At 33.8% G+C, this 13,227-nt stretch overlaps 2 protein-coding genes across 3 annotated transcripts in view; both read left to right on the top strand.

Annotated features, from left to right (window-relative positions):
• LOC126892744 (gustatory receptor for sugar taste 64e-like) overlaps positions 1-4,771 on the top strand; it is a 50,535-nt gene extending 45,764 nt beyond the window's left edge. The window contains exons 7-9 of one of the 2 annotated variants that reach the window (XM_050662394.1): positions 938-1,100; positions 4,530-4,619; positions 4,677-4,771. In XM_050662394.1, coding sequence (XP_050518351.1) covers positions 938-1,100; positions 4,530-4,619; positions 4,677-4,745 — 322 coding nt within the window. In that variant the 3' untranslated portion in view covers positions 4,746-4,771. The remainder of the gene's footprint in view (positions 1-937; positions 1,101-4,529; positions 4,620-4,676) is intronic. The other variant, XM_050662395.1, reaches the window with a different exon arrangement.
• Positions 4,772-9,017: 4,246 nt separating this feature from the next.
• Positions 9,018-13,227, top strand: part of LOC114334814 (gustatory receptor 5a for trehalose-like) — a 28,421-nt gene continuing 24,211 nt past the window's right edge. The window contains exon 1 of the mRNA XM_050662396.1: positions 9,018-9,339. The gene's annotated coding sequence lies outside the window, so the exon portion shown is untranslated. The remainder of the gene's footprint in view (positions 9,340-13,227) is intronic.

Below are 13,227 nucleotides of genomic sequence, written 5' to 3'. Positions count from 1 at the left end.
CTGTTCAAAAACAAAATAGGTGGTATTTAGCCGTTTGGCCCATCGAGATTCACGGTTATATGTTGATGGTCATATAATTCAAAGAGTACCCAGTTTTAAATATCTTGGTTGCCATATTACTGAACAACTAGATCCAGATAAAGAGATAAAATGTAGAATCGAGATAGCCCGCACGACATTTTTAAGGATGAGGTCATTCTTCTGTAATGATAACTTGCAACTTCAACTTCGAAAGCGCATGATTAAATGTTACATTTGGTCAGTCCTCTTGTATGGTGTCGAAGCATGGACATTAAAAATACCCACCATTAATCGTTTGGAGGCCTTTGAAATGTGGCTGCATACACGTATATTGAAAATACCATGGATGGCTATGCTGACAAATGTGGCAGTCCTTAAGAGAGCAAATGCTGCCCGCGAGCTGCTTGATAACATCAAATATAGAAAGATGGCCTATTTTAGACACATAGTAAGGGGAGACCGGTATAATATTCTTCAACTTATTATGATAAGTAAAATAGAAGGACACAGAGGAATTGGTAGAAAGCAGGCCTCTTGGTTGAAGAATATCCGGGAGTGGACGGGAATAAAGAAAGCAGAACACCTATTTAGAATTGCTCGAGACAGAGACAGTTTCGCCATGTTAATCGCCAATGTCAAGGGGACTTGATAGGGCACGTTAAGAACAATGGGGCTACCCACTGACCCAAATATCATTATGGAAGCAAGTTCTAAATGGAAGCGAGCTGTGCAGTCAGCCAAGGCAACCCCGGGTTGTAGTGCTGCGAAAAGAAGAAGAATAATAAGAAATTATTATGGGACACAAAAAGAACACAAAGTTAAGATTGGATATTTGTACTTTATTCTGGATTACCATAAAATTCAGCAAACCCACAGTTACCAGATTCCTCTCAATTATTTTTTCTTTTTGTTGTAGGGTTGGATCTAATACAGTTGGCAAAGTATACTTCATCTTCTCCTTCGTCTATATTATATTTAAAATAGTAATGGTTTCTTTGTATGCTGCGTGGATAAATGATGAAAGTCTAGAGCCAGCAAATATATTGAATTCCGTATCTTCGTCTTGTTATAATATCGAGGTACGAGAATTTAAATCTTAAATATTTTTTCTACAACCGTGTTAAAAATGCAATTTTTAGCACTCCATAGGCGCGTTAAAAATGCTACTTTAAGGCATTAGGTGGCATTAGTGCCACAGAATAACTAACTGTGGTTAGTTATTCTGTGCCTAGTGCTTTAAAAATTCTAAGGCACTGCCATAGCCACCTTTACTTAACAAGCCATGAAGTTGAAATTTGGCAACATCTATTGGTAGACCGATTAATTCTGTCAGTTCTCATTTGTTTTTAAATAATTTTCACTGTATTTACAGAGAAACTGAAATATTTTACAATATTTCGTGCTCCAAATTATAAAGAACATTTAAAAGTAGGTTATTAAGATGATTTTAGTTCAATATAATATATTTTTATATAAACTTGCGTGCATATAGAAATCCGTCCACTTAAAAATTTTGTCATTTTTAATGTCTTATATTTCCTAAATCTGTTGGCAGATTTAAGTGATTTTTTAATATATTATAGCCTAATTCTTTTACAATACCGCTGTAATAATATTGTTGCTAACCAGTTAAATTTTTATGGTGTACTGAAATTAAAACCCAACTATAGACTCCGGTTTTCTTAACATTCTGTTTTTTTTATTAATTCGCTTATGTTTAACAACTAGATTTGTTCTTTATCCATTCAGGGTGTTTCTAAATAAGTGCGACAAACTTTAAGTGGAAAGGAACAAAATGTAAAATTTTGACGCCTGAATTTTAAATGTTATCATTTTTTTCGAATCCTGAGAAAACTAATAAGTATTTTTGAAAAATTTAAACGCAGAATGAAAGATTACTTTATTGCCGAGGGCAGAAAGTCCATTAGAATGAATAAAATGTTTTTTTAATGACATATTTGAAACTAAAAATCACATTAAATTTTCTTAATTTTTCACCCCTGTAACTTATTAAAATAAACATAGAAGTTTTCAGGGACTTTCGGCCCTCGGTCCTAACGTAATCTTTCATTCTGCGTTTAAATTTTTCAAAAATACTTATTAGTTTTCTTAGGATTCGAAAAAAATGAATCCCGTTTATATTCTTGTTATTGCTTTTCTTTTGTATAATAAACGTTACTTACAAGAAATTACTTTTAATATTATTTTGTACAAACTTCTAATTAATAATATTTTCTTATTCGACTCAAAAAATACTATAAATTTTACCAGAATTTGTACCAGTACTTTAAAATCGTAGTTTCGAAAGCAGTAGTCCGAAAGTCGGACTACGGACGTCATCAATTGCGACGTTGCCTTTTTCTCTTCATGGCTTGTAAAGTAAAGGTGGCTATGGCACTGCAGTTAAAAGTGAATTGTCAAATTGTGAAACGTCAAAATATTTATATTTCATTTGTTAACATTAATATTAATAGTACAACTTGCGCAATTTGAAAAAGGTGGTTTAAAAGGTTTTTTTTTTTAATTTAATTTAAACTGTATTATTGCGTTTTTAACACGTTTGTAGAAAAAACAAGTTTATGTAACGGTATAATATTTTCGCTAAGAATTTTTAGACATTCTCCTCGAGTGTAGACAACCAGTTATACCCTTTGCGGGTCATAGGTTTTATGGTTTCAGCAATTAACAAAAATACTGTATTTTATAAATTTATAACGTTTGTAGAAAAAATATTGTATGATATACGTGTTAAAAAATACATTTTAAGGCACCAAACGTTCACATGCGTGCCTCAAAATTGTAATTTTAACACTTATATCATAAATAACTATTATATTCTGTAAATGAAACATTTTTTGTGAAAATAAACGTGAATATTGCGTTAAAAACAAATTAGACTTGACAATTGAAATTTGACAATAAAACCTGCTGTAAATCAAATGAAGCATACAAAAAATAAAATATATACGTTATCACGATTAAAATTCAGCTTCTCGCGTCCACTGCTGGACATAAGCCTTCTCTATACTCCTCTAGGAAATTCTATTTTGCTTATGTACTTCATAGATTATAGTAAAACTTTCACCTCGATAACTGGAGTAAAATGTGGCAGGTTTTGTCTGAAATGGGAGTCCCTAATCATCTGATACTGCTAATTTAAAGCCTATACAATAACAATTATGCCAGAGTTAGAGTAAATGAGGAACTAAAGGGGGTGGACTGAAGAAAAAGTGCCGGTCAGCAATTGCAAAAAGCTCTACGGCAAAATTAACAAAAATTTGAAAAATGAAATAACTATCAATACAAAAATAAAACTGGTAAGACATCTAGTTTTTCTAGTTTTCACTTATGTATCGGAATGCTGGACACCGAAGAAATGATCTTAAAAAACTTACCATCCAAGGAAAAGTAGAAGGCATAAGAAGTCGAGGTAGATCCATAGATATACTGCGAATAGCTAAGGTTTGGTATGAGCCGTTCTGTGCATCGAGGTGTTTAATATCAAGGACCTCATGGGTCAATATTCACTTTAGGTGGTCTAGTCATCTTTGTCTGCCACATGCGCGGAATCGCTTAGTTAAAAGAGACAGATATACCACCCATCAACTGCCCGCGCGTTACGCTATTTTACTTACTATGCCTGGTCTACCCTTATTATAAATTGGAAAAGACTGTAAGACTTGTACACACTTCTAAGTAGGTCAAAACGGCAAACGAGTGTATGTTCTAAAAAAAATTGATAGTGTGTAAAAAATGTTTTATTATCAGCTAAGTACTTTCAACACCTAACGTGGACAGTCCTCCTCAGCTGTTCACGTGGGCTCAAAATGGTTTGACTCAGCCATTTTGTCTTTTTAAAATAAAAAAGGAATTAGATGTAATTTATTCAATTTAAGGGGTTGTTATACTCGATATCTGTGGCTTTTGCCCAGGATCTATGTTTATTATTGTGTCGTTTAGCAATTGCTCTTCTATGAAGGTTTTATAAGAGGACGAAGCTCTGATGATGGCAAGTTATGTGTTGAAAGTACTTAGCTGATAATAAAACATTTTTACACACTATCAATTTTTTTGAGAACATACATTTTTTTGCCGTTTTGGCCTATCCTTATTATGTCTATGGGTAGATCTCCCACATAATACATGGACCATATATTGTTGCCACTATTGGCGCTCCATTGTCAGAATGTACTAGAATGACAAAGGATAGAGAGAAATGGTAGGACATTGAAAAAATCAGCTAATAGCTTCATGATATTACGATACCTGCATCATATTAACAACTAAGAAGAAGAAGAAGAAGTATTGTGGATCCATATGTTACAATGGAAGCACGGATTAATTGTACACCTTTCTCTTAAGGCACATAGGGATATAACTATTAAATGTGTCCTTTAATTTGCTGTACTAAGCCCAATCTAGACCAATAATTCTTCTATTTTATACTGCATCATTTTCAATTTCTTGATATTTTTCTTTAAGTAAAACTACACATTAAATATTTTTAGGTAAAAAGATTGCTGATGCAGATAGGTTTTGACAATGTAGCCCTCACTGGTTGCCGATTATTTAAAATAACTCGAGGAATTATTCTTAGTGTAAGTGTAAAAAACACAAAAGCAATTTTTAAAAAAACCTTCCCCGTATTTTTTTAGATTGCAGGAGCTGTAGTCACCTACGAACTAGTTCTTATTCAGTTCAATTCAGCTACACAAGGAAACTAACTCATTCAGCTTATATGTAAGATGTCTTTATTACTGTATGTATGTAAAATTATATAAAGTAATAAATAAATTAATATTTCTTATTTGATACCACCATCACATATCCTTAAACACTACGAACGATTCAAAGGGGCACTGATTTCACATTTTTTAAACTTCTAAGACTTCAATAGATTGGTCATGTAGGTACTGAAAATGGAGACCGACAGATTGCCGAAAACAGTCAGAGATAGTAAAATTGACGACGAACGCTCAAAATTTGCTATAGACCGTGATTCAAAGTAAAGTGAAATCAAGCTATTTCGTTAGGGCATGAGATCTTCTTCTTCAAGTGCCATCTTTCCGACGGAGGTCGGCAATCATCATAGCTATTCGGATTTTAGAGACGGCTGCTCTGAAAAGTTCATTCGATGATCGGAACCATTCTCTCATGTTGCGCGGCCACGATATTCTGCATCTCCCGATACTTCTTTTTCCTTGAATCTTTCCCTGCCTAATCAATTGGAGCAAGTTGTATCTCTCTCCACGTGTAATAATAATATGTCCTTCTTCTTCTTGTGGTTCCTTCTCCTATCGGAGGTTGGCTATCATCACAGCTATCCGTACCTTATTGGCGGCTGCTCTGAAAAGAGCTGCAACTATACCACTCTCTTGAGTTTCTCAGCCAGGAAATTCTTCTTCTACCGATAGATCTTTTACCCTTTATTTTACCTTGTATTATGAGCCTTAATATCTCATATTTCGTTCCTCTGGTAATGTGGCCTAAATATTCTAGCTTTCTTGTTTTGATATTCTTTATCACCTCGCAATTCTTTTGCAGCCTTCTTAACACTTCTGCATTTGTAACTCGTTGGATCCATGGTATTTTCAATATCCTTCTATAGCACCACATCTCAAAGGCTTCCAACTTCTTTATATTTTCTACTTTTAGTGTCCAGCTTTCCACTCCATACAACATAGTCGAGAACACGTAGCATCTTAAGGCTCTTATCCTCAGCTGCAGAGGAAGGTCTCGATTAACAAACATCTTTTTCATTTTTATAAATGCTTGTCTTGCAATTTCAATGCGTGTCCTGATTTCTCTACCCTGGTCATTGTTTTCATTTACCCAGGTTCCCAGATATTTGTAGTTATTCACTCTTTCTACTTGTTTCCCCTCGATATCCAACCTTCCTACTGTATGTTGCTTAGAAATAATCATGAACTTGGTTTTCTTAACGTTCATTTGTAGTCCATAGTCCATACTTACTTGATGTAATCTATTTACTAATCATTGCAGTGCATCTAGACTGTCTGCAAAAATAGAGGTGTCGTCTGCGAATCTTATGTTGTTCAAGATTTTTCAGTTTATTGATATACCCTGTTCTTCCTCTGATATTGCTTCCTTAAAAATAGCTTCGCTGTACAGATTGAATAACAATGGAGACAACACTAAACCCTGTGTAACACCTCTCTTGATTTTTATGGCCTCTGTTTCGACATTTTCGATGTTAACCGTTGTTTTTGATTTCAGTACAGATTGACAATAGCCCGTATATCTCGACTGTCCACATTCTTCTCTTTTAAAAGTTTTATGAGTTTCTGATGTCGTACTCTATCAAAAGCCTTTTGATAATCTATAAAGCAGACATAGAGATCTTGGTTCATATCTAGTCGTCTTTGCGCTAGAACGTTAAAAGCGAACAGAGCCTCTCTCGTTCCTAGTCCTCCTCTGACACCAAATTGGGTGTCATCTATATCTTCCTCTATTTTTTTGTATAGTCTATATTTTGAGGACTATCTTAAGTATGTGGCTTATTAAAGAAATTGTTCTGTACTGGGAGCATTCTGTCGCATGTATTGACTTTGGGAGTGTTACAAATGTGGACAGCAACCAATCCTGGGGTGTTACTCCTGTTGTATATAACTTGTTGAACAGATCTAAAAGTATATGCAGTGTTTCTTTGTCAATGCATTTAATTAGCTCAGTGGGTATCTGATCTGGGCCTACTGCTTTTGCGGTCTTTGCATTTCTAATTACCTGTTCTAATTCGCACATTATTATTTTCGGTCCTGTTTGTTCCTGTGGTTCTTCTTGTATCATTCTATCATCGTCGAATAGTTTCATTATGTATTCCTGCCAACACCTTAATTTATCTTTGATGTCTGCGATGAGCTTACCGTTATCATCTTTAAGTATCCCAGCTCGCTTTTTGGTACTTGTTGGTTCTTTTATTTTTTTTATGCATATTAAAGCTGTCGTATTTTCTGTCTGTAATATCTCCGAGATATTCCAATTTTTCTGTTTCGATGGTATTTAAGATTTCCATTTATTTATTCATCTTCCTCATAATCTCTTTGTTTGTGACGTGTTCTGTTCACGATATTTTCAGAATTCTTCTGAACACCCACAGCCCGAATTATTCTAGTGTTTTCATTGATACCGTATTCAAGGTCCAAAGTTCTATTTCATAAAATAAAGTTAAGACAACGTAGCACCTAGCCAACCTAACTCTTAGCTCGAACTCTAAATCTCTTGAGCAGACTCGATATGTTTAGCCCTAATTATAACTTAGGACAGAGAACCATTTCGACTCAAAGTGGCTTTTTTAAACGACGTCTTTTTGGCGAGAACAAGCAAAGTGGTAGGCAATGTCAATACATTCAGGACATGAATGTATTTCGTGTGTTTCGTAGATTGAAAAAAAGGCAGATAATTCATTAAATAAGTTCTTGGAAGATAAGAGGTTTAAAGAAGACAAAGCAAGCAAGCAATATGGGTCGTTTCTAGGAATTCAAGAGTCTTACCATCTCAATATGACGCTAAATTTCCGTAAGGAAATGGGAATGTGGTTATATTCATTATGGCATGGGTGACTTCAACGCCCATATTGGTGAAGACATAGTAACAGGGATAAAACAACGATTTAATGAGGATTTATGAAATAAAAAAGGTGATCATCTTATGATATTTTACAGTGCAGATGAATTAGGTAATAATAATAATACCTTTTCGCGCACAACTGACCATCCAGGGGAAGATCGAAGGAAAACGCGTTCCCGGTAGACGGCAGACTTCATGATTTAAAATTATCAGAGACTGGACCGGCCATGGTTTAACATCTTTTTTTATAGCGGCATTGGACAAAGACAAAGGAAGACCTGAACATCATCGGAGTATACGGCCCAGAAAATAGTAAGCCCCAAACAACAAGGGAAATATTCTATGATCAATTACAACAAGTAGTAGATCAAGTTAGAGGGAAGATGATAATACTGGGAGATTTTAACGCTCGAATGGGTAACCAAGTAATACCTGGAATTAAACAAAAACATAATGAGAATGTCAAAAACGAAAATGGAGAACTGATGATAAACTTCTGCACGAGTAACGAACTTTGAATAAACAACACCTTTTTTGACCACAAAGACCAACACAAATATACCTACATTCAATAATACCCGTGGACAAAGATCTATGATAGATCATGTTGTAACTAACAGAGATATACCATCAAAAATAAATGAGATATTCTCGGTACTTTAGGATGGAATGGATTCATGGAAGCTGTGAGAAGAGACATACCATATTCATATTATAAACTAACATTTATTATTTGTACAGAAAACTAGGAGAAATTTATCAAATGACAGCATTCTAATAAAAACTAAAGTTTTGGAATGTAAAAAGTGGGTTTGGCCGAGACCGTTAAAAATTGGCAATTTTCAGCTTGCACATTAGAGCGAATGGTTCGTCTGAAAAAAAAGTAAATAGTGATATTTGTAGATAATTTTAAGTACTTTAATTTCTGTTAGCAGACCATTTACTAAAAGGTAATAGTTTTCGAGATTTGAGCAAAAAAGCGGAAAAAAGCTGAAATTTTTCGCTATTTTCGCGATTTTTTCAATGTTCCGGCAAGAAATTTTGTCCGCAAACCTCATATTCGGATTCAGCAGCCCAAAATCCATATATAATGAAAGAAATCAGAACTACCCCAAAACTTTCCCACTAGGGGGTTCGTAGAGTACAAATTAACTGAATCATAAATCGACAATTATTAATGAGAGGTTTGTGATGTTATTTCATAATCCATAAGCAAATAATACTTAAAATGATTAATGATATTGACCTATGCGTCAAAAACGCTGGAATAGACTATCCCAGAAATGCGTATGCTTATAGATATCGTCTTTATCGATTTGAATCAGTAGGTAACATGTTTATCCATTACGCTGCTTGTTCATCTGATAACAATAATATCAGAATTATAAGGCGGAGGTGGGATAGTTTTTCTCTCTCTTTTATCCATGTACAATGAAATGAAGTTGAATCAATAAGTTTTCACTAGTGAAAACATAAACATGTGTAAATCCAGTGAACCAAGGACGTACATATAAACAAACCTGGACAAATATTATTTGAACGGTATAAACAATAATTCTCAGCTTGTATTTCTCTATGTTTATAGTTTTAGTTCTATTTTAAGCTGTCAAGTTCGTCGACGAGAATATATTATTATTATAGTAATATTATTATAGGGGTTAAAACAGTTCTTAAATACTCTGAGGATATAAAGGATATATAAGCATAGAACCTGTGGCGTTTGAGAATAAGGTGAGGTATATAATTTAGAGTTGGTTATATTGGAATGTTGGTTATATGCAATCTAAAAATTATAATATATTCTTCTTTACATGCCGTCTCATAATCGAAGGTTGGATATCATCATCACTATCTTTACTCTATCTACCACTGCTCTGAAGAGTTCTATTGAACTGAATGTAAACCAATCCCTTAAATTTTTCAACCATGACACTCTCCTTTTTCTTATACTCCTTTCTCCTCTTATCTCTCCCTGTATTACCAATCAGGTGTCCCAGATATTGTAACTTTTATTATTTCGTTGTTCTTTGCCAATTTATCGCAGTACTTCCGTGTTCGTTTTCTTCTTTACCCATGCTATTCTAAACATCCTCTCTCACTTCGAAACATCCCAATATATATTCGTCATTTAAGGTAAGCATTTATGAATCTAATTTCCAAAATGCTATGGACTCTGATAAATGGCCCCATGGAGCAGATGTCCAGCGTTTTTTATACCTTCAAAGAACGCACCAGACAAATTTGACATAACCAACCACGTTGATGAATGTACTATAAATAATAATCAGCTACATAAGTGTTAACTCTCAATCAAATGTTCAAAATAAGCTAATTCAACTAGGCACGGTAAGCATGTTTCATGTAAATTTACAGTGTATATCAAATAAAGTCGATCTATGATCAATGCTTTTCTTTCGGATAAAAAGTTCTATGACGTCATATGTTTTTCAGAGCACTGGCAAACTGAAGAAAATCTAAAATTAATTAACATCTCCGGCTTTTCACTAGCTAACTTTTTTTGTAGGGTTAAAAAGAAACAAGGTGAAGTTGCAATTATGTAAAAGAAAATCTTATGTATTCTTCTCTTAATCTAAATGAATATAATGTAGAGCAAATTTCAGAGTTTTATGCAATTTATATACCTTCAATAAAAACCAATGTTTTAACTGTATACAGATCAGGTAATGGTGACTGTGACTTCTTTTTGGTGAATCTTGAGGATGTTATAGCGTTCTTACTTAATAAAGCAGACAAACTGATTATACTTGGAGATTTTAATATAAATTTTAAAATTAAATCTGTCTCTTCTTATGATATTCAAAATCTGTTAATGTCTTTTGGTCTATAAATAACGATAAACGATTATACTAGAATCACATCTCAGCCCAGTAGTTGCATCGATAACATTGACAAATTTTTCTGAAAATATCTACAGAGTGGGCGTATTTGAACCTTGTTTCTCTGACCATCGAGCACATTTTATATCTATTGATTCTGAGCTTAAAGTTGTTGACACTAATCAATCATTCAACGGTCTATTACTTCTTCTGGTTTGCAGAAGCTTAAATATGCACTAGCTAGTACAAAGATAGACTTTTTCTATGACACCAATAACGATCCCGATGTTTTGATGTTCTTTCGAACTGAAACTTATACCAACTTAATATTAAAATTTTTTCCATTAAAAAAAGTACGATAAACTGGTATAATAACACCCGTGCAACGGTTTAATGACGAATTAAGGTCTTACAGATCTAATCTTTCTCTCATTAAACACATTACAGATGTCACTAAGGATCCCGATATTTTCAAACTTATAAACAACAAAAATATGAGTACATATAATCGGCAGTTACAAAATGCTAAAAAGTCGGCTTACTCTGCTTTTATTACTAACTCCAATAATAAACCTAGAGACTGCTGAAAAATATTAAAATCCAGTTCTGTACAACCAGATCTATCTCCAGACGAAATAAATCAATTTTTTATTACAATCGCAGAGAATATAATTACATCCCTTCCCACTATTAATAACGATATCCTCTTCAGTTACAGAAATTATCCTTCCCCGGGCAAGTCCTTTTGTTTCCGACCCGTTGTGGAAGATGAGATCTCTCAAATAATTAAATCTCTTAATAATTCCAATTGTAGGTACGTTCACGAAATTAATAGCAATATTTTAAAAGAAACTTACCAAATAATTTTAACACCTTTCACTCATTTTATTAACTTAATTCTATCAACTGGAGTATTTCCACTTTCCAGGAGCACTAAAGTACTCTAAGGTACTACCTATCTATAAAAAAGGTGATTCCTCGAAAACTGACAACTACATACCCATAAGCATCATTGTTTCTACATTCGGGAAAGTGATTGAAAAGGTGATCAAACAAAAATTATATTCCTATTTTGAGTCTAAAAGTTATTTTAGCAACTCGCAATATGGATTCAGAAGTGCTCGTTCTACTACAAACGCGGTATATAATATTGTGAGCGAGATGATTGAGAGACTTGAACGTGGCAATCGCATAGAAATTTCTCTCTGCGATTTATCGAAGGCTTTTGACTGCGTTTCACATGACATTTTGCTCCACAAATTAAATTATTATGGAATCAGAGGTATCCCTCTTAATCTTATCTCTTCGTACCTATGTGACAGACACCAGGCTATAGTGTCTAAAGGTAATCTCTCCGATTTTCGACCCGTAAAACATGGAGTCCCACAAGGTTCGGTCTTGGGACCTCTTTTATTCATTATATATGTCAACGATTTGCCTGATTTCATATCTCCGTACAAATCAGTACAATTTGCGGATGATACGACATACGTAATATCAGGTAATAATAATGAGGATTTAAAAATGGCTTACGAGGAAGTTTCTGATAAATCTAGCACATGGTTTGCTGCGAACAAACTAAAACTTAATACTGATAAAACGCAGGACTTGATTATATCTGCAAGTGGTTTACATGGCGATCCAGATGACAACGAGACTGCTAAGCTATTAGGAATAACCATAGACAATCGATTGAACTAGTCGGCCCATATTTCACAAGTAAAGAAGAAGCTGTCTAGTTCATTGTTTCTTATGTCAACTAGCAAGGGTTGTCAACTTTGAGACATTGAAGGTGACATATTTTTCTTAATTTCACTCACACCTAAGCTATGTATTCATCTTATGGGGCAATTCAACAAATGCTCTTCAAATTTTCAGGATGTAAAAGAAAGCTATCCGGATTTTAGCAGAGGTTAGTTATCTGGAACACTGCCGACCTCTCTTCATCAAATTAAAAATTATGCCGCTACCTACTCTGTTGATATATCAAGTTCTGACTAAAATTCACAGAAAACGGGTCCATTTAATAAAGCAGTCTGATGTTCACGTTCACAATATGCGAAACTCTCACTATTTGTGAACAAATCGCTGTAAGATTGTGTCTTTCAGATAAAAATTGTTATAATTATAACTATTACAATATTTTACCAAAAGATATTAAACAGATAAGCTGTAACAGTTTCAAAAAAGTCATAAAAAGTTATCTGTTGAAAGATTGCTTTTATTGCTCGGAAGAATATATGACGCATCGCAGAACATCCACTGAAATGCTTACCATGACACAAAATATTTTTTGTTAATCTCTATGTTCATGTTTGTGATATTTATAAGTTATGTTTTATATTTCTATTTTATATACCTTGTTATTTTTTATATACCTTGTAATTTTGACTTGCTACAAACAATATTTTTGCAAAGTAGTTATATAAATCTATCTATCTATCTATCCTTCTGTAACACCAAATTTCAAATGGGCAAAGCTTATTTGTGTTCTTGCTCCAGTGTCCAGCTTTTAAGTCCATTATTGTAGTATCGAAATCACGTAGTATCTCAAAGCTCTTACTCACAGTTCTAATCTAAGGTCTTTATTGCAGAGAATTGTTTTCATTTTAACAAACGCATTTCTTGCTATTTCTATCCTAGTCCTTATTTCTGTTGGTTGATCATTGTTTTCTGAAATACTACATATCCCAAAGGTATGTTTGTTTGTATATTTGTTTTCTTTGTAATTATCATATATTTAGTCTGTTTGTATTCAGTTTTAGTCCATATTTTTCACAGA

Source organism: Diabrotica virgifera, chromosome 9, assembly GCF_917563875.1.
Source record: "Diabrotica virgifera virgifera chromosome 9, PGI_DIABVI_V3a".
Taxonomy (NCBI): domain Eukaryota; kingdom Metazoa; phylum Arthropoda; class Insecta; order Coleoptera; family Chrysomelidae; genus Diabrotica; species Diabrotica virgifera.
This window is presented reverse-complemented; position numbering and strand designations above follow the sequence as displayed.